General features: G+C 46.3%; 1 protein-coding gene across 2 annotated transcripts in view; it reads right to left on the reverse strand.

The window, feature by feature from the left end:
- Nucleotides 1–25,050, reverse strand: part of LARGE1 (LARGE xylosyl- and glucuronyltransferase 1) — a 590,997-nt gene that overhangs the window by 305,848 nt on the left and 260,099 nt on the right. For both annotated transcript variants that reach the window (XM_022599798.3, XM_089921262.1), the window contains exon 3: nucleotides 10,005–10,306. In XM_022599798.3, coding sequence (XP_022455506.1) covers nucleotides 10,005–10,306 — 302 coding nt within the window. The remainder of the gene's footprint in view (nucleotides 1–10,004; nucleotides 10,307–25,050) is intronic.

Consider the following 25,050-nt stretch of genomic DNA (forward strand, 5'->3'; position numbering starts at 1 on the left):
TGGGGTTGTCTGGACAACTCTCCCTGAGAAGGTGACACTGGAGCAAAAATCGGACGTAGGTCAAGAAATGAGGCCTCTGGGTGTCCAGGCAGAGTGTCCCAGGCAGCGGAAACAACCCTGAGATACCAGGCAGCCGCCTGTGGAATAGGGAGCTGTGGAAAGGCAGCCTGGGAAAGACGGCAGGGAGGAAAGCTGGAGTCCGTGAGGCAGCTCTCCTAGAGCTCCCAGGCATCCTTAAGAACTCGGCTTTTCCTATGTGTGAGGAGAGAAGCTACTGGAGGGTTCAAAGCCGAGAAACAGCACAATCTAACTTAAATTTTAAAAGGATCACTCAAACTGCCAGTTAAGAACAGATGCTCTGAGTGGGCACATACCGGGGGTGGGGGGAGGGGAGCAAGCACGGAAGGTGGGAGCAGGGAGAATAGTCAGGAAGCTACTGCAATAACCCAAGTGCAGTGGACTCCGTGATATGCTGCCTAAGGCCCCTTTCATGAGGTGTGCGTTGCCCCACTTGCTAGGAACAGCCTCCTTGCCAAGAGCTGCCTTTTTGAGGGTCGGCCCCTTCCCGGGGCAGCTGCAGCCAATGACCCTCCCACGGCATCCTCAGTGGCTGGCCCCACGGACATGCCTTCATAGATGGTCAGCACGTGAAACTCCATCTCTGGGTGTGCTTCACGGCACATGAAGCTGGAGATGAAATGGGCCAGGGAGGTAGTGGTGGGGGTGAGAAAGGGCCAGACGGCATCCTAGTTCAAAGTCCTTCATGACCAGTTCACAGTCGGCTTCTCCAGTGGAGGGAGCAGGCTATCACACACATTAAGATTTACAACCGGGGATTCCCTGGTGGCGCAGTGGTTGAGAGTCCGCCTGCCAATGCAGGGGACACGGGTTCGTGCCCCGGTCCGGGAAGATCCCACATGCCACGGTGCGGCTGGGCCCGTGAGCCATGGCCGCTGAGCCTGCGTGTCCAGAGCCTGTGCTCCGCAATGGGAGAGGCCACAACAGTGAGAGGCCCGCGTACCGCAAAAAAAAAAAAAAAAAAAAGATTTACAACCTCTGGCGAGGATGTGGAGAGACCGGAACCCTTGTGCATTGTTGCTGAGAGTGTAAAACGGTGCAGTCACTAAAGACAAGAGTATGACAGTTCCTGGAATAATTGCAAACAGCATTACCATATGATCCAGCAATCCCACTTCTTGGTATATAACCAAAAGAATGGAAAGCAGGGCCTCAGCAACATATTTGCACACCCTCGTTCCCAGCAGCTCTATTCACAACAGCCAAGAGGTGCCAGCAACCCAAGTGTCCATCGTCAGATGAACAGATAAACAAAATGTGGTCTAACTGTACAATGAATTATTTATTCAGCCTTCAAAAGGAAGAAAATCCTGTCACATGTTACAACATGGGGAACTTCGTGGACGTTATGTTAAGTGAAATAAGTCAGTCACAAAAAGACAAATACCCTATGATCTCACTTATAAGAGGTATCTAAAGCAGACCAATCACAGAAACAGAAAGTAGAATGATGGTTGCCAGGGGCTGGAGAGAAGCAGAAATGGAAAGTCTCTGCTCATTGGGAACAGAGTCTCAGTTTTGAGAAAGTTCGGGAGATCTGTTGCACAACAATGTGGATATACGAAACATAACTGAACCGTGCGCTTGAAAATGGTTAAGAAGAGAAATTTCATGTTTTGAGGGGTTTTTTTTTTTAACCAAAATTAAAAGAAAAATTACAACCTGGATCTGCACTACATGGTCTCACTAAGCCTAAGTTTCCCTACCTATAAAATTAGGATGCTTAAAATGATTTCTTAAGCTAAGGTATGTCAAGTTCAATGCCGGCGCCTAATACCTGCACAATTAATGAAAGCAGGTCTGATTAACACCATTACCGTCAGCAGTCCTGCCTCCACCTTTCACGCTGTTCACGCCGTGATCAAGCTAGATGATGCACTGAGCTTTCTTGCTTCCATGATGTGCCCTCGATCTAGGATGCTCTAGCGCCTCCCCGCACCTGTCAAACTCTTCCCCATCTTTCAAGATACAAGACTACCTTCAGGGACTTCAGCTCCCTCATCTATAGAAAAGGGGTAATAAATGTGTCAACTTACAGGGTTGGACAGATTAAGTAAGATGACTCATGATTTAGAGCCTGGCATCCCTTAAGTAGTAGGTATATATATCAGCAGTCATTATTAAATTACTATTATTATTATAAGAGAGTTTATAATAGGCTGAAGGCTCTGAATTTGAGGCCTTGAACCTGTTTTTTTCTTTCTGTACGCACCGTGTGGCTTATGGGATCTTAGTTTCCCCGACCAGGGATTGAACCCAGGCCCTCAGCAGTGAAAGCACAGAGTCCTAACCACTGGACCACCAGGGAATAACCGGCTTTGAACCTTACGTATTCTCAAAAGCTAGGCATCAGGTTTTTCCCTTCTGCTCTCACTTCTACTCCTCTTCAAGTAAGAACTGAAACAGTCTTTCCCCTACTGTTGAAAGGAAGGCTTTCAAAGATGCCCAATTCCCTCCACTGTTGAATGCGGGCACTGCCTTTATCCTCTCTTTCAATACAAGAAGGCAGAAAACCCGGGAATGTGGAGGTGAGCCACTAGCATCATCGTCTGGGCTGTGGTAGCAACTGTGTAACCTTAAGTAAGACCCTTTATATTTCCCTGCTTTAATTTCATCATCTTTAAAATGTGAGGGCTGCATGGGCTTCCCTGGTGGTGCAGTGGTTGGGAGTCCACCTGCCGATGCAGGGGACACGGGTTTGTGCCCCGGTTCGGGAGGATCCCACGTGCCGCGGGGCGGCTGGGCCCGTGAGCCATGGCCGCTGAGCCTGCGCGTCCGGAGCCTGTGCTCCGCAACGGGAGAGGCCACAACGGTGAGAAGCCCGCATACCGCAAAAAAAAAAAAAAAGTGAGGGTTGCATCTTTATTTGTTGTCATTGTTCTTAAGGGCACATTTTCAAAGGAAGTTTTACAAGAGGGCACAATAGATAAAGCAGATCAAGGCAGCCCTGCTTCGGGATAAGCACAGCCAGGAGGCTGCCAGAGAAAGGGCCCCTTGCCATGGCCGTGGTGTGGAAGCCAGCCCAAGACTGACCCCAAAGATCCCTGCCAGGTGAGAACCATGCCCTGTGCAGCCCCTCCTACATTGTATCAGTGAGTCTGTGTGACCAGTCGAACTTAGCAGAAGTAATGGTCCGTGACATCCAAGGCTAGATCATAAAAAGGACTGTGGTGTCTGCCTTGTTCTGCTGGATCACCACCTCTGGGGAAAGCTAGCTGCTACACCAGGGGAACACTCAAGCAGTCTTAAGGAAGTGAGGCCCCAGCTGGGCCAGTGTGCCAGCTTGGAAGCAGATGCTCCAGCCCCAATCGAGCCTATAGCTGATGCAGCCCCAGCAGATGTCTTAACTGCAACCTCAGGAGAGATCTGGAGCCTCAATCTCCAACTAAGCTGCTCTCAGATTCCCCATTTTCAGAAACTATGAGATAATAAATGCATGTTGTTTTAAACTGCTAAGTTTTGGTAATAACTTGCCCTGAAGCAATAATTAATTAATACACTCAAGGAAGGTACCCGAAAGACCACACTGAGAGCTAGGGTTCCTGAAAATCACTGCAGAAGAAGTCCTACTAGGTACCTTCCAGTACAACATCCCCTAGTTCCAGGGCCTGACATTTAGCAAGGATATTTTAGTAGATTTACATCCTTTGAGGAGCCCCAAAGACAACATATGAACCTAATGAAATGTGTATCCAAATGCCGCAAGAGTATCTTTCAACAGCAACGTGATGTATGAAAAGATTGCGGGCAAACCCTTGCACTGTGGAGTGATTATGGAAAGACCTTGAAGGTGAAGTCAAAACAAAGAGGTAGATCAAAATTCTTGGAGGTTTGTTATGGGTCCAGAAAACGCAGGTAAGAGGTGTCAAGGTTCATAAACATAAAACCTAAAGCAAAACGGTAAACTCCCACTGAGCTGACAAACGCGGTCACAATCCAGCAGGCACTTTAGAACAACCCAACTTCTTTTTAAAGAACAGACAGATCCTTGCTTAGACCCACAGAGGAATGATTATCCTCATAAGGCTGCCACAGCCCCCAAGGTGAAAGATGACCTCCATATCGCGACTGTCACCCAGAAGCCTTCTGAGGTGAGGCATCTGCCAGGCACAGGATAAGGACTGCAGTTCTGAGCTGATGGGAACACGGGTCCCAGCAGCTCTAATTTATGAAGTGTCCAGCACGGTGGTTCAGAGCACAGGTTCTAGGAAGCAAACGGCCAAAGTTTAAATGTGAGAGCTCCACCTCTTCCAGACAGTGCGACTTTGCAATAATTATTTAACTTTTCTCAGCAGTAGTTTTCTAATCTATAAAAGGAAGAAAGTATGCTATGCAGATTAAATGAGATATTTTATGTAAGCTTTAGCATGGTGTCGCCTACACTTTCAGGGCTCAATACATGTTAACTTTTATTACTATTACGTTACTATTTCATTTGGAATGACGTTCAAAGCATGGAATAGAAGGAAAGAGATACTTCCTCAAGGGGTGGTCTGACATCAGACAGTACCATTCACCTGGCTTTTCATAATAACAATATCAACTGTTGCTGTTTTAATTCTTTGACGTTCTTCCCATTGAGGGATGGGATGTGTGCTCCTTCTCGCTTCAAACTGGGTGGGCTTTTGTGACTGTTTCAACTAACAGACTACACTGTCAACAAAAGTGACACTATGTGACTTCTGAGGCCAGGTCATTAAAAGTGCTTCTGGGGCTTCCCTGGTGGCGCAGTGGTTGAGAGTCCGCCTGCAGATGCAGGGGACGCGGGTTCGTGCCCCGGTCCGGAAAGATCCCACATGCCGCGGAGCGGCTGGGCCTGTGAGCCATGGCCGCTGAGCCTGCGTGTCCGGAGCCTGTGCTCCGCAACGGGAGAGGCCACAACAGTGAGAGGCCCACGTACTGCAAAAAAAAAAAAAAAAAGTGCCTCTGTTCTGCCTTGCTCACTGGGATACTTGTACTTAAAGCCATCGGCTGCCATGGAAGCAGGTGACTGTTCTGGAGCCGCCATGTAGTGAGGAAGCCCAAACTAGCCATAGAGGGAGACCACATGGAGAGACCCTGAGTCCACAACAGGGAAGAGAGATGCTGGGCCAGCGCCCATTGCTTCAGTCCTCACCATTCCAGCTGCAGCCACCAAGTAACTGTATGAGTACCCCACCCACCCCACCCCCCCAGACCAGAACCACTCAGCTAAGCCCTTCTCAAATCCCTGACCCACAGAGACCAAGAGAGCTAATAAAATGACTGGCATTGTTTCAAGCCATTACGTTCTAGGTGATTTGTTAGGCAGCAATTGAGAACTGGAATATCCATAATAAGTCTATGTGAAACCCATACAAAGTCAGTTTCCCACCGGCTGTCTCATTCATTTCATCCTCACAATTGCATAGGGAAGAACACATTATTATTCTCATTTCATGATAATGAAATAGACTCCAAGAGGGTAACTGAATCGCCCAAGGTCACATGGCTAGTGAGTGGCAAAGTAAAGATTCCTGGTTAGAAATTCGGACTCCAGTTCAGTGATTTCTGTGCTGTACCATAAGCTGACTCCCAGAATAGACCAGAACGAGAAATGCAGCACACATCTGTACACACATAGGCAGAAGCGGAGATCAAAGAGGATCATCCTGTTCCAAGTCCCAAAGGCACAAAGAAACCAGCCCCTCACGGAAGCAGCATTGTCCTGGCAACAGATATGTGCAAGAATAAAACGGGCTGCTCCTTGAAGGCCACACCATTAGAAAACAACAAGAGGGCACAAGGACTGGCAAAGGCCCCTGATTTCTATCACCAAATATCTCAGCTGACAGCCCGGGCATCATCTCAGAAGGGTTTTCAGAAATACTTGTCATAGCCCAGAGAAGTTTCAGCACAACCAGATACAATGACAACGTCCTTGGTGACGAGGCCCTGTGCACTGACAGGGTGTCAGGACCAACTTCAGCACTTGCAACCACAAGTGCTCCCATGAAGGGAGGATTCTATTTTGACTCCACTGACTGACATTTCTCATCTGCCTCTATGGCATTTTCCCCAAATTCTTTAAATATGCCAAGCGATGGAAACCGAGGAAGCACACTGCTAATGGGTATAAAGACAGCATCTCAGGGCACGCGTGCCCCCAGAGTAGACCACACTGAAATAAGATGCAAGCAGGTCAGGACTTTCTAATTCATCTATGAAACCTCAAACAGGACCTGGGGTTCATCACAGGTGAAGTCCACCAAAACATAACTTTTTAAGGGTCCAAGACATAACATAATCAAGACACACAAAGAGAAGATAAACAAATGGACAAAACCTAATTCTCAGGTGCAAAAGACTAAAAAATAAGTTATAGTAAAAATTAACAAGCTTGGGGTCTTTATCTCTCAAAGAGCACAAGGATAAAGTGAACCCCATCATTTATTTTCGTTGTCCCTTAAAGCAGTGGTTTCCAAACAGTTTCCACGATCCCAGAATCACTGGGATACATATTTTTAATACTTATATTTTGGGCCCTATTCTCAGAGATTCTCAATCAGTAGATTCTGTGGTGGGTCCCATGAAAATGCACGTTTGGTATATAACTCTAATGTATAACCGAGTTCAGTAACTACTCATTTGACAGAGAACATTCACCGTAACCATAATATCTCTTCTCTCTAGGAGCAAACCTCCAAAATGTTAACAAAGAACATGGCTTCTTTAAAGAAAATCTATCTTTTCCAGGCTCCCTTGCAGCTAGGTGGCAGCTAAACGTAGCAGCTAAATGAAGTTCTGCCAATGTGTTCTAAAAGGAACTGACTGTGAAATTTCTGAGACATGTTCTTAAAGCAAGCTGATATGCCCCACCTTAACGCTGCTTCTTTCCTGCTAGCTGGAATGTGAATGACAGGGCTGAAGCTCTGAGAGTCATTAAAGACCATGAGATGACCTTGAGAATGCCAGTCATGCCAGCTGGGTGAAAGATAAAGGAAGCCTGCATCCAGGCATGAACATCCCTACACCAATAGCTCCAGACTTCTTACATGTAAACAGAAATAAGATGCAAAGCCACCATTAACTTGGGATTGTGTGATAAATCACAGTGAAATCAACTGCTAACCCAACTATGCTACTGTTTGCCTAAATTTCTAATATCCACTGTCACCTCTGAAATAGTTTGAGGCACGATCTTGATTTTAATCCATAACTTACAAACGAAGAAGCCAACACACAGAAAAGTGATGTAACTTGCTCAGTGCCACGTGGCCATCAAGGTATGGAGAGGGAACCAGAATTGGGCTTCTGTCTCCCACTTTGAAAGCCAGTGGTCTTTGCCCACACTATTTGGTGGGGCGCTCGGGACAGAAGCCCTCTTTAGAAATATCAATAGGATGTGTGTATCTCAGAAAGCTGAGCAGGGGAAGACAATGGCCACAGAGACTACAGCAGGAAGAGGAATCCTCTGTGTTCTCCCTCTGTTCCACTTGTGTCCTCCCATTTTTTCCTTTTCCTTTTCTATTTTTCACCTCCTTGATCGTAGTTGATGGTTTAAGTCAGCCTGAGTCATAATAATGTAAACACACTCGAAGAAAAGAAGTTCCTCCCTCTGGGCCAGCCAACACTCTAAACTGATGCCATGACCATAACCTGAGAGCACAGAATCTGTAAGAAATCAAACCAGCCTTCACCCAGGCAGGGAAAGAAGATCCCCAAATTAGGGGCCATCCCAGACCAGCCTAGACCAAGGGAATTTGTTAAAGTTGCTAAGTCCCCAAAGATGCAAAACAGAGATCTTCCATTACACAGGCCACTGGCAATGGTTGTGGAAGATTAAATGAGGCTGGGCCTGGCATGTAGTCAGAACCTAATTACAGGAATGAGATCACTAGGCAATTTAACCTAACTCCTGACTTATGCTCTCCTGCATGCACACCACGCCTTGCCTAACCTGTTGATTCTTTTCTTATATAAAAAGAAGCAAGAACGAAGAATTAAGCAGTTAAAAAATGACTAGCTCTCTACCCCTAACAGCCCCTCTAAGAATCCTGCAGGTAGATCACGCAGGCAACATAACATCTGAAGAAAGAGTCAGCCCGTCTGCATGCAATGGAGAATGATGCAGAATCCAGCCTCCTGCCTCAGTGATTCACTGAGATTCTTCCCCGTTTTTCCCCTTTAAAAACTGCCATGGCTGAGCAGAATCTTCAGAGTTGGTCTCAGGTCGTGAGTCCACCTTCCCCCCAGATTGCCAGCTCTTCTGATCAAAGTACCTTTCCTTTCTACTGACACTTGCCTCTCAAATTATTGGCTTATGAGCAGCGAGCAGCCAAACCTGGATTTGGTAATAGTACGAATTTCTCTTTGTTTATAATCTCTTCCTCACTTCCCACCTCAAAACGTAAGAACCAGAAGAAAGGGAGTTTTGTCTCTTTTTCAATCCTTGTTATTTCCCAGCACAGAGAACACTGAGACCCATAATAGAGGCTCAGTAAATATTTGTTGGATGAATGATGACTATGCAGCACCCGCTTCCCTGCCCAGGTTCTCTGTGCTCGCCTGACCGACCAACTCACTGAGTTCTGAATCCTTTCCTGCTTGACAGCGCCTCGCTTCATATTTTTCCTACTCACACATACACTCCTTGTTGGATGTCCTCCATCTACCTTCCTCCTCCTCTCCACCAGCCCACACTTCAACCGGGCTTGGGAATCCATGAGAAATCCTATTATCCTCAGGGGCTCCCCCTGACCATTCCAGTCTAAAATCTCCCTGACCACTGACCTTGCATAGAACTGAGTCTACATCACTCAATAAGCCCCATATCCCCTTATGGCATACTACACAGTATCACCAATATCACTAAAAACCACATTCACGTGGACAGCATCTTACAGTTTGCAAACTGTTTTCTCTTCAGGGTGTCTGAAGTCTAACATTCTGAGAATGTAGCCAGGAAATGGAATAAACCAGCAGCAGGTAATATCTGCATCTAACTAAAAATAACAAAAATTACCCATAATTGAAAATATGCTATATACCAGACACTAATTGTGGCTTTACATGGCCATCCCATTTCCTTTCCACAAATACTGCAGGAAGCAGGTATTGTTTTCTAAAGTTTATTGATGAGACACATCTGAAGCTCAGAGAGGTTCGGTAACCTGTTCAAGCACTCACAACAGAAACCACCCGAGCTGGGAAATGAACTCAGGTTTGTCCGTCCCAGAAGGGCTTGCTCTTAACAGGGAGGTTCTAATTCCTCTCCACTGGGGACTGGAAGAAGCAGAAAATGAGTGTGTGTGTGTGTGTGTGCACACACGTGTGTGCACGTGCCCATGCAGCGCACACATAAGCATGGATGCGTGAACCGGGGGCGGGGTGAGGGGCAAGAGGGAGAGGCAGTGGGTAAGTTTTCCAAAGGACCAAAGAGTTACTAAGAAATACTCTAAAAGGGAGAAAATGATACAAAGCTATGAAAGTTCAAAGAACTGCTTTAGATAAGCAAGTCTCTGGTTCTGAATTACAGAAGCTGTGTATAAAGTGCGAATGAGGTCCAGGGGAACTGCCCAACAGGGCCTCAAGGCCAGGTGCACCATGCCTCCTGGAAGCTAAGTAACAGGGGCCCCCAGGATGACAGCTAGGCAGAGAAATCCTGAGAGTGTCAAAATGAGCTGCAAAGAAACAAGCAGCAGGTTCTGTGTGCTGCTCTTTATATCTCTGCAGGTGCAGGCCTCCTTATGCCCATTTTTCAGGTGGGGAAACTGAGGCTCAGAGGCTTAAAACGATTTGCCTGGCCATTCAGCAGAGTGAATGATCAAGCCAGATTCAGGCCCAGGCCTGAGCCAAGAATGCCAGCTCTCTCCAGGCCCCTGGCCACGCTTCCGGGTGGCATTTGCAAGGGGTGGGTGTGGGCCATGTGGGGACTGGGACCTTGGAAGGCTCTGGGTGCTCTTTACCTCGCACTTCTCCACGACCGGCTGCTGCCCACACTCGGAGCTGTTGCCTGCCACGATGCCGGCCCGAAGGTTCTCGCTATCGCCAGTGCCCTCCTCCATGGAGTAGGTCTTCGAGTGGTTGCCGCGCCGGTGGGCCGGGCCGTGGCCCTGGGCGAGACTGAGCTGCCGGCGGAGCGCGCGGTTCTCCTCCTCCACCTCGCGCACGCGCACCTCCAGGCTCTCGCGCTCCCGCTGGCTGGATGCCGTGTACCGGGGGCTGTGAGGCTGGGACTCCAGCGGAGACAGAGACACCGGCTTCCCATCTGTGGGTGCGGAGAGAACGAGAAGAGTTAAAGCCGAATAGAACTCCACGGGCCCCTACCCCTGCCCCAGACGTCCAGGGCTCCTTTCGCCGTCCCATTTAGAAGCAAAAGCAGGTGGAAAGTACGTTGTAAATAAACACGCATCCAGACTGAACTGCGAACAAAGTTGAGAACAGAATGACTTAACGTGGTGATGAAAAACATGCTGTTTAACTGTTTACAATAGCCAAGAGCTAAGTGTCCATCAACAGATGAGTGGATAAAGATGTGGGGTATATACACAATGGAATATTACTCAGCCATAAAAAGAATGAAATAATGCCATTTGCAGCAACATGGATGGACCTAGAGATTATCATACTAAGTGAAGTCAGACAGAGAAAGGCACATATCATATGATGTCACTTATATGTGGAATCTAAAATATGACACATATAAACTTATTTATGAAGCAGAAAGACACTCAGGGACATAGAAAACAAACTTATGGTTACCAAAGGGGATGGGGGGGTATAAATTAGCAGGAGTTCGCCACTGGCAGATTCAAACTACTATATATAAAATAAACAACAAGGCCCTACTGTATAGCATGGGGAACTATATTCAATATCCTGTAATAAACCATAATGGAAAAGAATATGAAAAAGAGTATGTATATATATGTATAACTGAATCACTTGCTGGACACCAGAAACTAATGCAACACTGTAAATCAACCATACTTCAATTAAGAAAAAAACTAACATGCTGTTTGGAGAAGACAATCACAATATAATTTTTCCTAATTAAATGCACTGTCTTCTTTTCCCTACTTGGCGCATTTCCAGGTAGATATTCTTGTTAGCAATAAAACATGAATATGAAGTAGGAGGAGGAGAGAAAGGAGGAGAATGGGGGGAGAGTAGGAGGAAGTGGAGGAGAGGAAAAAAGAAGAGAAGGAATAAAGAAGTATTAATAATGATTAAGTTAATTTAGTTCTTCCTATGTGAACTCCTATTTATCCTTCAAAACCCAGTTTCAGAAGCATCACCTCCCAAGGGAAGCCTTCTTCAATTTGCAGATAAAATATCTATCAGCATATTCCAACAGCATTTCGTACACAGCACTAAGAAAAATATGTGCCTGTCACACTGGATTTGGTAAATTGTTTTACTAAATGTTTCCTATGAAGAATGGGTGTTCAACGAGGACAAAAACTGGCTCTTACTTATCTTTGTGGAAACATATCATAATATATGATAAATGCTGGAAGCGTGGATGCATGTGTCCATGACAAGAGAATAAAATAATTAAGTGCAAAAAGGAAGAAGAAAGTAGGAGCATAATCATGAAACTGAGGGCAGAAACAGTCTATTTAACAATCATACACAGAGAAGACAAGTAGGTCTCTCAAAGTCACACAATCAGAGCCCAGTGGTATCAAAATTCGTACCCAGGTCTCTCTTATACCCGAGCCTGTACACACTCCCCTTAAATGCAGATTCATAGAAGGCTATATATAGAACCACGGATTTAAAAACTATTAATGTAAAAACCTCATCTTCCAAGGATATTTAGCATAACTCCTTGTACACAGTAAGTGCTCAATGCATGCTTACTGTTGAGGAGCCCCAGGGACACAAGACACACCCAAAACTCTCCCTCCTCTCTTCTCATGCTGCAGAAATCCCAGGATCCAGCTACAATACAGCCGCCTCAGAGAAGACCAAGCAAAAATCACATCTCTAGAAAATTACCCTCTCTCAGCTTCCTGCTAAAAAAACACTTTTTCCACACTTGGAGTTTTTCTCCTTCCTGCCCAGACCCCACTGAGCTTGCAAACTGTCCCAGGGAGTCTCTGTGACTCACAAAACTTGAGGATCAAAGAATGTGATGAATTACACCCTGCGAGTTTCACCTGTGCTGCCTTACTGCGCCTGCCTCTGCCCAGGGCTCTTTGATATGTTTCTGGGTTTTCACAAACACGACTCCTTTTTTCCCTCTTAATCACCTCAGGGTTAAATGCCTGAGCTCCCAGGTCCTTTGCTATCAACACAGCAAATATGACTCGCTGAATTCCACTGCTCCGGACGGACGACAGACCTAAGGCCAAGGCCGAGTGTATGGAGATGTGAAATCACAGGTTGATTAGGGTTGCATTGTTACCAAAGCTGGCTGATTACAAGCTGACCGGGGCTTTTGAAACCTGTCCCCTTGTTTGGTAAAACCAAATGAGTTCCACTGAGAATGAAAAAGAGAAGGGAGCAACAACAGCAATTGTGTTTTCTCAGCCAACACTGACCCTTCAAGCAGGGGTGGGGAGGACGATAATCTAGCTTCCATCAGTGGGCAGGGCAGTTAACGCTTTGCACCTGCTATGGCTCTGTGCAGGGGCTGGGCAGTTCACACTGACAATGTCTTGGGTTATCACAGCACAAGCAGGTGGCAATCGGTGTCCCCATTACAGATGAGGAAACTGAGCCTCTACAAGCTTAAGCCGTGCTCCCCTTGTGGCGACTGGAAACAAGGTCTCTGACTGCGTGTGGCCGAACTCCTGAATGTATGGCCCGAGTTGGAGGTACAGTTGCTCTGGGGCTTGAGGGGTCTTCTTCCTTCTGAAAGGACCTTGGCACTTTTGGGGAAGGAACCCAGGAAGCTCTGGAAGCCCACCAGGATCCCAGAAGCTCTGGAAAATATACAACAAATGGGAACTCTGAATTTGTTCTTTGGAGGAATTAAATGCTATGAGCTTTGGTTTTCCTTTCCCTGAAATGCAAGTAGAAACGCTAACCTTGCAAGGGTGATGGGGGAGGCTTAAGTAAGATACTGAAATACCAACCACTTGAACTCTCATTGGACGGTATTTGGTGTCGATTAGCTCCTGCAACCCCTGTCCCAGTCGGGGGGTAGGGGTGCAGACAGGTGATATTACGGGCAAGATGAGTTGATGATGTAAATTAGGGTGTTGAGCGCTGTCCATTTTCTGAACACGGGCTGTTCTCTGAGTGGCACGTGGGAGAAAGTGGCCAACAAACCTTCACTTACTTTGATATGTGGCATCTCTGAACCTTCTTTCCTTCAGCCTTAGGCAGGTCAAAGTTCACGCAGAGGCTAAACGGAGGAGCAGGCAGCCTTCCCATGGGGGTCCTGTCACTTCCTCTAGCTCCTCTCCCAAAAGCCCCCCAGTTTACTTATTTCTAATTCTTTGATGACGTGCTTATAAAGGCATAATTATGTAATCCCTAAGCAATCCTAATTCCAGGGTAGTGAGGGGGAAAATGCTCTCAGTATCCTATCCTGTGTCCATTTCCTGCTTTAGATCCCAACTGGTTTCGACCAAACTTAGCTCTCAGAGACTTGCAGGTGTTTTCTCTACCTTAAAACTCCACAGATTAGTCACCAATGAAGACACATAAAATAATAAAAGCCAGGCCTCAAGGAGGGGGAGCGGACGTTGGAAAAAGCCACGTGCTGTACTGTGCCCGGTGCCTGGCATGTAAGAAGGGCTCAATAAACAGCAGAATCGGAACCGCTGGTTTGTGTGTTTGCAAGGTGCATCACCTTGAGCCGGCCCCTTCCTCTTTCTCTTCCTGAAAGGGAGTGTCCTGGAGATGGGCACCTCTCGGCTCTAACTTGCCGTGGGCTCGTGTACAGATGGACCCTGCATCTCTAACCCAGCCGACCCATCCAGTGCTGCATGGCCGGAAGTCAAGACAGCGGGGCCCGTTGCCCTGCCATGTTCACAGCTCATTCAGCCTTCCTACTGCTTTTGTTCCTGGACTACACATCTCTCTGGCTCCTGACCCCTTTTTTCCTAACCCTCTGGGGGGATGTAGTGGGGGCAGGGTTAGGACAGTGCAAGGCCTGCCGTCTTCGAAGTGGTCTGCACATCTCTTGTGATGGCTTCTGGGCCCTGGTCTCTCCCAGGAACGCTCCTCTTTCTTCGTGTCTAGGCCGTCATTATAAAGCCCATCACGTGGGACTGTATCGTCGATGGAAACCACTGAACCCACAGCAGTTACTTCTCAAACTGGCAGTACTGAAGCTTTTCCCTCCAATCCACCTTGGATAAAATGCTGGCCCAATACACATGCCTAATACATAGCTTACCCTACATGCAATTCTTCACGTGAATTCAACAAACCGGTCCATACCCTAGTCATCAAGACAAGCTCCACTGATCGCATGCCTGACACATGTCCAACTGCTCTCGACGTGCCTGCCCCCAACTTCCATACTTACCTTGTTGAAGACCAGTAACAGTTTGGGGGCTGTGATGGTTCATTCTATATGTCAACTTGACTGGGTCATGGGGTGTCCAGATAACGGGGTCAAACTTATTCTGGGTGTTTGGGGATGAGATTAACATTTGAATCAGTAGAGTGGGTAAAGCTCATTGCCTTCCCTAATGTGGTGGGTCTCATCCAAACAGTCAAAGGCCTGAAGAGAACAAAAAGGCTGACCCTTCCCCACTAGGAAGGGAGAATTCCTCCTGCCTGACAACTTCTGAGCTGGGACATTGTTTTGTTTTCCCTGCCTTTGGACTTGAACTGAAACACTGGCTCTTCCTGGGTCTCGAGCCTGCCAACCTTCAACTAGAATTACATCATCGGTTCCCCTGGGTTTCCAGCTTGCAAACTGACCCTGCAGATATGGGACTTGACCATCTCTATAATTGCATGAGCCAATTATTTATCATAAATTTCTTTACACACACACACACACACACACACACCCTGTTTGTCTGTCTGTCTGAACAACCCTGACTAGTACAGAGACCAACAACACTCTGTAGATCACACTGAGTACCACTGCCCAGTACACAGCCTCTCTGTCCTCAGGGCCTGGCACGCTGCCTGCACTTAACAAGCATTTCAAGGAAGGATGAAGGGAAGGACTGGCATCTAGAGCTTAAAAAAAAAAAGGCATGAAAAAAATAGATCTAGCAAACCTTCAACTACCAGTTCACTGGAACTTTGAACAACCTGGGGGCTAGAGGCATGGATCCCCTACGCAGCTGAAAATCCACGTATAACTTTAGAGTTGGTCCTCTATGTCTGTGGTTCCACATCTGCTGATTCAACCAACTACAGATCATATAGTATACGTATTAATTGAAAAAACTCTGCATGTAGTGGACCCATGCAGTTCAAACCTGCGTTATTCAAGGATCAACTGTACTTACAAAGTGACTTCATTATAAGGTTAATTGCTGGGGGAAGAGGGAGAGATAACCAAGAAAAGCAAACAAATCAAATCTAGTCATAAAAGCATGGGATTTGGAATAAGAAAGAGCTGAGTTTGAATTACGGTTCTGCCACCTACTAATAATTAACCTTAGGCAAAGTACTTAACTTCTGTGACTCACTGTCCCCATATGTAAAATGGGAGACAGCGGGGTGTGTACATTATTACCTAGCAGCAGGCCTAATCAGAGTAGATACTCAAATTTCCCCTTCCCACCCACCCTAACCCACCCCACCAAACCCAGAGGCAGGACACATAAAGACAACAGTGAATAGGATCCTTCATTTCTAAGCCCCCCTGACCTTTGCTTTTCTATTACCTTTCCTTCCAGGTTTCTTTTTTCTTTTTTCCCCCCAGATCTGCACTGTATTTGTACACAAGGTGCATCTCTGTCACATAATGCCTATATGTGTTGATCTACAGTTCAGCCCACTTTGAGTTTAAAATGTCAAACAAGACATTATTCAGAATCTCAGTTGGCAACATCTTCCTCCTCCCTCCCAAACTTCTCAACAAACATGAATTTATCATCAGATTTGAATCTCTGAATCCACTTGAGATGAATGCTCTGAATTAAGAATCAAAACAGCTAAGATTCAGAACAAAAAAGGTAAATTGAAAATCAACCTCCGTGCAGTACGGTGACAGAGATTAGGGACTTGGCATCCAAAACGTCCTAAGTGATGATCTGAATCAGTTTGTGCGCACTGACTCTCTCTGGAGTACTGGCATTTCACACTGTGATAGCCACCCCTGCAGACAGAACTGGGTGGGGGTGCTCATTAATGGAGGCAGGGACCCCAGCCCTGAGACCACCATGTCGCGAGCTCATACCAGCCCCTTCCAGTGCTGACAGTCCTAGATCTTTCTGGCCAAGGACACCACAATCCTGCACTCATGCCCAGATTTCAGGAAGGCTGTCCCCCTGCATCATTCTACCCACAGTGAAAACATCGCATCCCTAACATTTATTCGGCAAAATCCCCCTATGTACAATCTGTCACCAGGGCCTGCCAATTCTCCTGATGTTTGAAGTCCTTCTCATTCTATTTCAAACATTCCATCTCAAACCCAGCCTTTTAATCTTATCCTAAAACAGGGGTATCAAACTTCTGTAAATGCCCGGAGAGTAAATATGTTTTACTCTGTAGGCCATGCGGTCTCTGATGCAAGGACTCAACTCTGGCTTTGCAGCACAAAAGCAGCCACAGAAATTCCTAACACACGAGCATGGCCGTGTTACAATAAAACTTTATTTACAAAAACAAGCGCTGGGCCAGATTTGGCCTGCAAGCCCTAGTTTGTGGATCTTTGTTCTAGAACATTGGTCTCCTCAGTTTGTCTCCCCACTTCCAATCTCTCTCTGTTCCTGCCAGCCTTACTCACAGGTGCCAGGGATGTGCTTAATGAAAACCCTATTCCCACCACATTGTGCAGTTTGACAATGTACAGAAGCTTCTCCATCTGCTTCAAGGTCATCTATAAAATTCAACAAACACTTGGTCACTTCCTATTGAGTACATGTCCAGTGCTTAGAGGCTGTGTCATCTCATTTTAATTTATACAACGCTTCTAATCGAGTGGGTGCTCTCACACTGACCCTATTTGACAAACGGAAAAAAAAAAGAAACAGACACATGACTTAACCTGTTCAATGTCACCCCAGCAACAGGCGGCAAAGGGAAAGACTTGAACTCAGGTTCATTGGCTCCAGATCAATTTCTCTATCTGCCCCAAATCACAATGTCTCCTATTTGCCCCTCTCCAAATATGTCCAATCTAGTTTATTGTTGCTTCTGCTTCATCTCCTGCTCCCTTAGCCAGTGGTTCTCAATCCTGGCTACCATTACAATCCCTTGGGAAACTTAAAAAAAAAAATCCCAGATTAATTAGCTCAGAATCTCTGGAGGTTATGGTCTAGTTATGAGCATTTTAAAAAGCAGCCACCCGGGCTTCCCTGGTGGCGCAGTGGTTGAGAGTCCACCTGCTGATGCAGGGGACACGGGTTCGTGCCCCGGTCCGGGAAGATCCCACATGCCGCGGGGCGGCTGGGCCCGTGAGCCATGGCTGCTGAGCCTGCGCGTCCGGAGCCTGTGCTCCGCAACGGGAGAGGCCACAACAGCTAGAGGCCCGCGTACCGCCAAGAAAAAAAAAAAAAAAAAAAAAAAAAAGCAGCCACCCTCCCGTGTTCTCATGTGTAGTCAAGATTGAGAAACCCTGGCTTAGGCATTTCCCCCAACCTCAGGCTGAGACACCATAAACACCATTTGCCCGTTTGCTCCTTAAGGCAAATTTAAGGAACAGGCTCTGATGCAAAGAGGTCTTAGCAGCACTGTCGCACTTAATTCCGGTACTGCCCTTGCTCCAGTCTCTACTGTATTCTTAGAATAGCTCCCATCGTGTAACCCAGGGCCTTCCTGATTTCCTATAACCTAGGCTGCCCGACATTCTAGCTCCTCCACGCTTGGGGCTGTTTTGCTGCTATCAATCCCCCTTCCTTCCAGGATGAGAGCTTTTCCCAAAGCAGGGTTCTACTATTGCAGTTGCCAGACCTGCCAGCTTCCCTGGTTCCAGACTCCGCCCTCTATGACCAAGATGTCACTCCATTCCAATGATTTACTCCAATTTCTCGCCTTCCACATAAGGCTGCATTCATTAAGTAAGCATTTTGTAATTCTAAAAAGCACAATGCCTTCCTTGCAATCAACATAAAAACTTCACACTCTCCTTCAATGCATTTTGAAATTGCAAACTAAATTAAATATTGTGGCCAAAGTCATTTTAGAAAAATTTAGAAAACTCAGTTCAATCTTTAAAATCTCCCATTTAAAAACTGCTTTTAAATTGTGATCACTGGATCGCCACATGACAGCTGAGTCTACTCACACATCACAAGCTCAGCTGTCACTCTTGGTAGGTTACAGGTTCAGAGTAAGACACAGGTCTGGGTGGAGCTATTTTCCCAAGTTCCGAATTGTGGAACCAGATTTGCCCAGAGGAGGAAAAAGGGAGTGATGACACGAAAAGGCTGTTTGCTTGTTACGGGATAAACAGGGAACATTTTTACCCAAAAATGCCCCAGAGTCATTTCCTGGAATCATCTTTGGCAACCAAAGCAAACTTGAGTTCCAGCAAAGACCTTAGAGCATTTCTGGCAAAGACCAAACACAACAGAGCTCCCGGCATGCTTCTGAAAAGAATCAGCTACCAGCAGGCCAGGAAAAGAAGCCTAGATTTGTCTCATCATAATAGGGTAAAAGAAGTTTGACTTCTTTTCCTCCATGAAATTATTTTGCAGAACTTTGTCTTAAAGAGCTTCATTAAGTCAAGAAAATGAAGGCATTTTTAGCACCGATTTGCTGTATCCATAGCTGGGTTTTGGAGTGAAGCGCTTAAGGGTGTCCTAATAAGCCACGATGTCAGTGGTTTGCCCCTTGAAACTTCAGGATCAGTGATTTTAAAAGCCTCAAATGTTTTTGGCCAAATATCCTAAGTTCTGAAAGCCTGAGGCAGTTGGTTCTCACAGCAAGAGTAACTGAATCTTTCCACTCCTAAATCTGGCCCATCTTACTTCTCTTTGATGTTCAAGGAATCTAAGCATTAACAGAAAGACTTCGTTGGTAGCATTCAAATCGTCACTGAACAAGACAAAGGATAATGTATTTAGTGCTCTGTTTTTTAATATAATTGAATGGCGTGACAGCAGAGTTGAGCTCTTAGATCACCAGGTGCTTTAGAAACAACTATTGGAGGGAAGAATACAGTGCATTCCAGAAAATGTGATGTTTATTCCAATCTGGGGCATCAACCAGTGTGTGAGAGTCAAATAAATTCATACTCCAATCACCTTTGCTCACTCTCTGCCCTTACCGAGTTAACTTCAATCACTTTCTGCACAGCCTCAAAGACACCAAGCTTCACGGGTGGACTCCGACGGCTGAGTTTGCCAAAGTGGTCTTTCCCCTCCCAGAGCCTCTTGAGACATATTCCATTCACCGGCAATAGTTGGAAACGGTTCCCTTTATTAGGAAAGACGTCAAAACTAAAACGAGCAAGATGATTTTATCCTTTGTAAAATGTGAACTGGACATCCCCAAGTCACCAACATGGCCCCTGACTGTAGCATCAGACTCAGAAATATTCTAGAATTTCTCCTTCATTTCCTCTTCGGCAGCACTCAAGATAGATGACTTCATATTTTTCCACTGATCTATTTTTTTAACCTTAGCAATATATGTTATTTTATATGAAATATTCATAGCCCTTATAAAATCCCACTAATACGTTCCAAGAGTGGCAAATCATGTATGTTGGGGAGAATCATATTTTACGGTAAATTTTTTTTTTTTTTTTGCGGTACGCGGGCCTCTCACTGTTGTGGCCTCTCCCGTTGCGGAGCACAGGCTCCGGACGCTCAGGCTCAGCGGCCATGGCTCATGGGCCCAGCCGCTCCGCGGCATGTGGGATCCTCCCGGACCGGGTCACAAACTGGCGTCCCCTGCATCGGCAGGCGGACTCTCAACCACTGCGCCGCCAGGGAAGCCCCGGTAAAAATTTTTTAATGAGGCTTGTTTTTCTTTGTTTTGTTTTGTTTTTGGTAACTAAAATCTTGTTCACATCAATAAAGCTACATGGGATGACTCTTTATCAAGGTTTTAAAATTTTACGTTCGTCGCACTAAGGATACTGAAAACTGTCCTTTTCTAAAAATGTGAACCCATGCTTTCCATAAGCCTCACATTGTCATACTTGGTGGCTATATTTATTTATCAAAAAACATTTAAAAAGAATTTTAAAAATTAAATTAAATAAAAAGAATTTTAATGGTGAGTTTTGACAACAATGTCTGGCTTGGATTACAGAGGGATGGAAGATTTCCATGGCAGGCGGCAGATGCTTCGGGACTCCAGACAAATCAGCAGAGCTCTGGCCCATCCATTCTGCTCCCTTCTCCTCCCCAGAGCTCCTAGATCATCTCATTTCAGGGGGGAACTGCCAGAGCGGAATTCAGATCCAGGGAAAAGAGTTAGGGACTCTTGCAAAAAGGACCCAAAAGAACGACTGCCTTGCATCCTGAGTGCCTCTTTCATTGGACTGTGTCAGACTTGAACGATGGCGCTCTGCTCATCTAGGGAGGAAGGGGGACCACCAAACAGTACCCTCAGGCTTAGAGATTCTGCTGCTTTTGGAGGATGGTACTTTCATGAATGTCCCAGGGGTAAAAGAGGAAAACTGAGTGCAAGGCATGACCAGGAGGCGAGAGGGTAGTCTTCGTGCTCTACGTCAGTGATGGTGGCCAGTGTGCTTATCCACCACCGTATCTGAAATTAGGCACGTGCCAATCTGAGCAAAAGCTCTCTTTCTCTGGGCTGCATTTAAGTGAGGATTAACATAGGCGAAGAATCCCTTCTCCCACTTCTGGTATTTCAGGAGGTCTCGTGTCAGTGAGGACTGGCTTGATTTGCACCCGATTTTGGGGGCCTTCTGACACACCTCATCTCCTCTACACTGAACTGGCTTTGAGACAAAGCCTCTGCCCTTTGTGCAAACCTCATGCAGGCTGCACTACATCAGGAGAACCCAGTTCTGGCCTGCAGTGTTCATGGTACAGTTAGACCTGATGAGATACTGAAAAAAAGGAGTTGGAAAGGAGATTAGAAGAAAGAGTTAACAAAGACAAGTAGGACACTTGATCTGCAGTAGTTAAAGTTAGTAATGGCTACGGAGCCAACCACCAGCACGAGTAGCTGCCATAAAGAATATTCCTACATATTTCAAAGAGAAGAGGAAGCAAGTGTTTTTGTGAATGTGGTTGATTCCTTCAATAGCATCCCCTTCCTGTAAACTGCCACGTCACCGAAATCAATGTTACCATCCTCGGCTCAATTGTAAATGAAAAACAAGAGAAAACAACCAAAAGCCTGACTGAACATGCTCTTGCCTATAAATGACTGCTCTCTTTTTCTCTCCTTTTCCTTTCTTCACAGTCTCCAACCCCCCCCACCCCTTATCAGCTTGACTTACTTAAAATTATATTCCAATTGCCATGAGCATCTATATGGAAACAAAATTTTAAGAAAGAAGAAGAAAAGAAAAACCCTTATCATCCTTTTTTCACCCCTTCCTGACAAATCCAAACCATCCCTTGGGAGGAAATCAGAAATGAAGAATGAGGTTTTATCAGGATAGACTCGGGGCAGAGGGGTAGATAGAAGATTTTTATCAGGAGCTCAGCTTGACAGAAATAGCATTTTTCAGGATGGGCACTTGGCAAAGATAAGACATTACCAAGAACAAGATAGATGTTTGGGTAAAATATCGTGCTAATACCTATTAAGCAAAACCTGCCATCTCTACTTTTGACAGATGGTTATTTTCTTCCAAGTCCTCCTCCAGGGATGATGAAGATTTTTCTATAAGGTGCTTCCAACCTTATCACAGAAGCAAAAAGAATAAAACTAAGGACCCTCAACTCAGCTCCACTGTAAGGCAAACCCAGGATTTTCCTCAGCAAGTTGAAAGGAAGCATGGGCTTGGGTACAGGGAGGACTTAGAGAGGACCCAAGGGATGCCTGGATGGTGATGCTCCAGTACAGACCCCAATTCCTGGCCCTGAAGAGAAGAGTCCCTTGCAGGCCAGAGGCCCACCTGAGGCTGTACTAATGGGACTGACCTCAGAGACCGTGTCAAGACATCAGAACAGATCTGTCAAGAGGAAACACTTATTCGAGGCTTTCTAGAGTTTCTGGAACTGCTCTTGAAGTCTCCTGCACTTTCTGACTCCATCTTCTGGCCCTGAAGAGCACCTCCGAGAACCATCCAGTATTCACCATCCAGTATTTCCAAAGCCTTTACACACGGCAGCCCTACGCTAAGATCCTGGCTGGCATGACCAGCAATTGGAATAAGCATTAAGTATTTGTGCCATTCCCTTTGCAGGACTTATCACCTGGTGAATGATCACTGCTTCTCCAACATCTGGTTAAAAATTCCCTTCGAGGAACCCTTCTCCAATCTGCCCAGGGTGGGATGGCCACTCCACTCCTCTCCCCATAACTGGATTTCCTGTAACCTCCCACCATGGATCTAAGGTGATGGCTCTTACTACGTTTGTAGCAGCTGTTCATGCAAACTGCTTGGCACTGGGACTTGCATCCCTTCAGCACCTGTTCGGGGCAGATGCTGTGCCAGGGAAGGCAGGGACCACGTTGAGCCACTTCTGTTTCCCGAGAGTCCAGCACCAGGTCTGTAAGCAATGAGCATTCTTATGTGTCCCCAACTCGGAAAGAGACGATGACTCAAGAGTTACGTGATGTCCTCACATCCAAACAACAGCCCTTCCTAAACCTTCCGCTCCCCCTTCAGCCAACGGCATCACTGTTGTTCCCAATGCACAGGTCAAAAACCTAGGGCTCGGGCTTCCCTGGTGGCGCAGTGGTTGAGAGTCCGCCTGCAGATGCAGGGGACGCGGGATCGTGCCTCGGTCCGGGAGGATCCCACATGTCGCGGAGCGGCTGGGCCCGTGAGCCACGGCCACTGAGCCTGCGCGTCCGGAGCCTGTGCTCCGCGACGGGAGAGGCCACAACAGTGAGAGGCCCACGTAACGCAAAAAAAAAAAACAAAAACCAAAAAACCACCTAGGGCTCATCCTTGAATCTCTTCCCTCACCTCCCACGTACGCTGCGTTAGCAATATATCTGAATGTTGGCTCTGCCTTCAAAGTATACCCTGAATCCAAACTCGCACACCACCACGCCAGCCCAGGTCCCACCATTTCCCACCTGGACTCATGCAACAGCCACCTACCAGGCCACCCGGCTCCAGTCTGCTCACCACTCAGAAGCCAGATGACACTTAAAAATGGTCCTCAGACCCCACCACCATCCTGCTCAAACCATCCCTCGGACGGCTTCCCATCAAACTAAACACAAAACTCAAACACCTTACCATGGGTTACATGGCCCAACAAAACCTTGACCGGGGTTATCTTTCTGACCTTAGAATGTTCCTCCATTCCCTCTGCAGCCACCACACTGGCCTTCCAGATGTTCTCGAATATACCAACCACTGTCCCACACCCTGGGGCCTCTGCACTTGCTGCTGGCTTCCACGATCTGAATTGGGAAACCTGCTTGAGTACCAATCCTCAGAGAAGAATCTGTACACCAGTCTCTGAAAACCCATCCCTGCCCGTCCAGCAGCCCTGGTCTCTGTCACTCCTTCTCTGGTACTTCTTCTCCACTGCACACATTACACTACTCTCCCCAAGGAGACATTTCTTTGTTTTCTTCTTGTTTGTCTGTCTCCAGCCCTAGAATACAAGTTCCGCGGTGGAAGCGTCTTTTCTGGATCTGTCTCATCCACCATTATATCTCCAGGGTCTAGAACCAGCTACATAATACGCACGCAGTCAAGGTCCTAAATGACCAAGGCAAGGAATACAAGCAATTACTAGCACAGTTCAATGACGGGAATTGGGTTTCGAATGAGGATGACAACTACAGCTCCCTTACTGGCCACGCATGTTGGCTGAGTGAGTTTCACACATTACCTTATTTAAGTCCCACATCTCTGAGGTGGGTTTTATTGTCTCGATTTTAAAGAAGCAGAAGCTCACTGAGCTAAAGTAACTTGCCAAGACGTTCTGCAAACAAAGGAAAGGGCTTGAACTGATACCCCCCCCTTCCCCCCAGAAACCCTGTTTTCATTCCACCTTCTGTCTCTAAATAGCTCTCTGAAGGAAATAAAGGTTGCATTCCCACGGGACAAGTGGGGACACCCTGCATGTAGTACACTTACAAGATAGACAAGTAGCAGGACAGTTTCAATAAGGATCAAGAAAGTAAGGAACTTTCTGCAAAAAGATGAATAAGAGAAGAGTTCGAAAAAAACCTTTTCTAACAGCCCAATGAACTGGGCTCAGGCACAGCTAGAATGCGTGAGGCTGACAAAGCGACCCAAATACACTATCAGGTGTCCCAGAGGGCAAGCGCACACCGGATAAAGAAAAGGAAAAGCAGGGAGGAGGAAAGTTCCTGATATCTTGATCTAGACATCCCGGGTGCCCTGTCTTGCAGTCTTCTTGTGTCCTCTCACCGTCAGCTTTATTTTATTTTACTTTTTAAAACTGAAGTACAGCTGATTTACAATGCTGCATTCATTTCTGCGGTACAGCAAAGTGATTTCCTTATTTATTTTCCTTTTGGATCATCTGTCCATTGGTGAAAGTGGGGTGTTAAACTCCCCTACTATGATTTTGTTACTGTGGATTTCCCCTTTTGTGGCTGTTAGCATTTGCCTTATGTATTGAGGTGCTCCTGTGTTGGGTGCATAAATATTTACAATTTTATACCTTCGTCTTGGATTGATCCTTTGATCATTATGTAGTGCTCCTCTTTGTCTCTTGTAATAGTCTTTATTTTAAACTCTATTTTGTCTGATATGAGAATTGCTACTCCAGCTTTCTTTTGATTTCCAATTGCATGGAATATCTTTTTCCATCCCCTCACTTTCAGTCT

Source organism: Delphinapterus leucas, chromosome 11, assembly GCF_059928025.1.
Source record: "Delphinapterus leucas isolate spDelLeu-1000000601 "Yukka" chromosome 11, BTC_Dleu_Yukka2, whole genome shotgun sequence".
Lineage (NCBI taxonomy): Eukaryota > Metazoa > Chordata > Mammalia > Artiodactyla > Monodontidae > Delphinapterus > Delphinapterus leucas.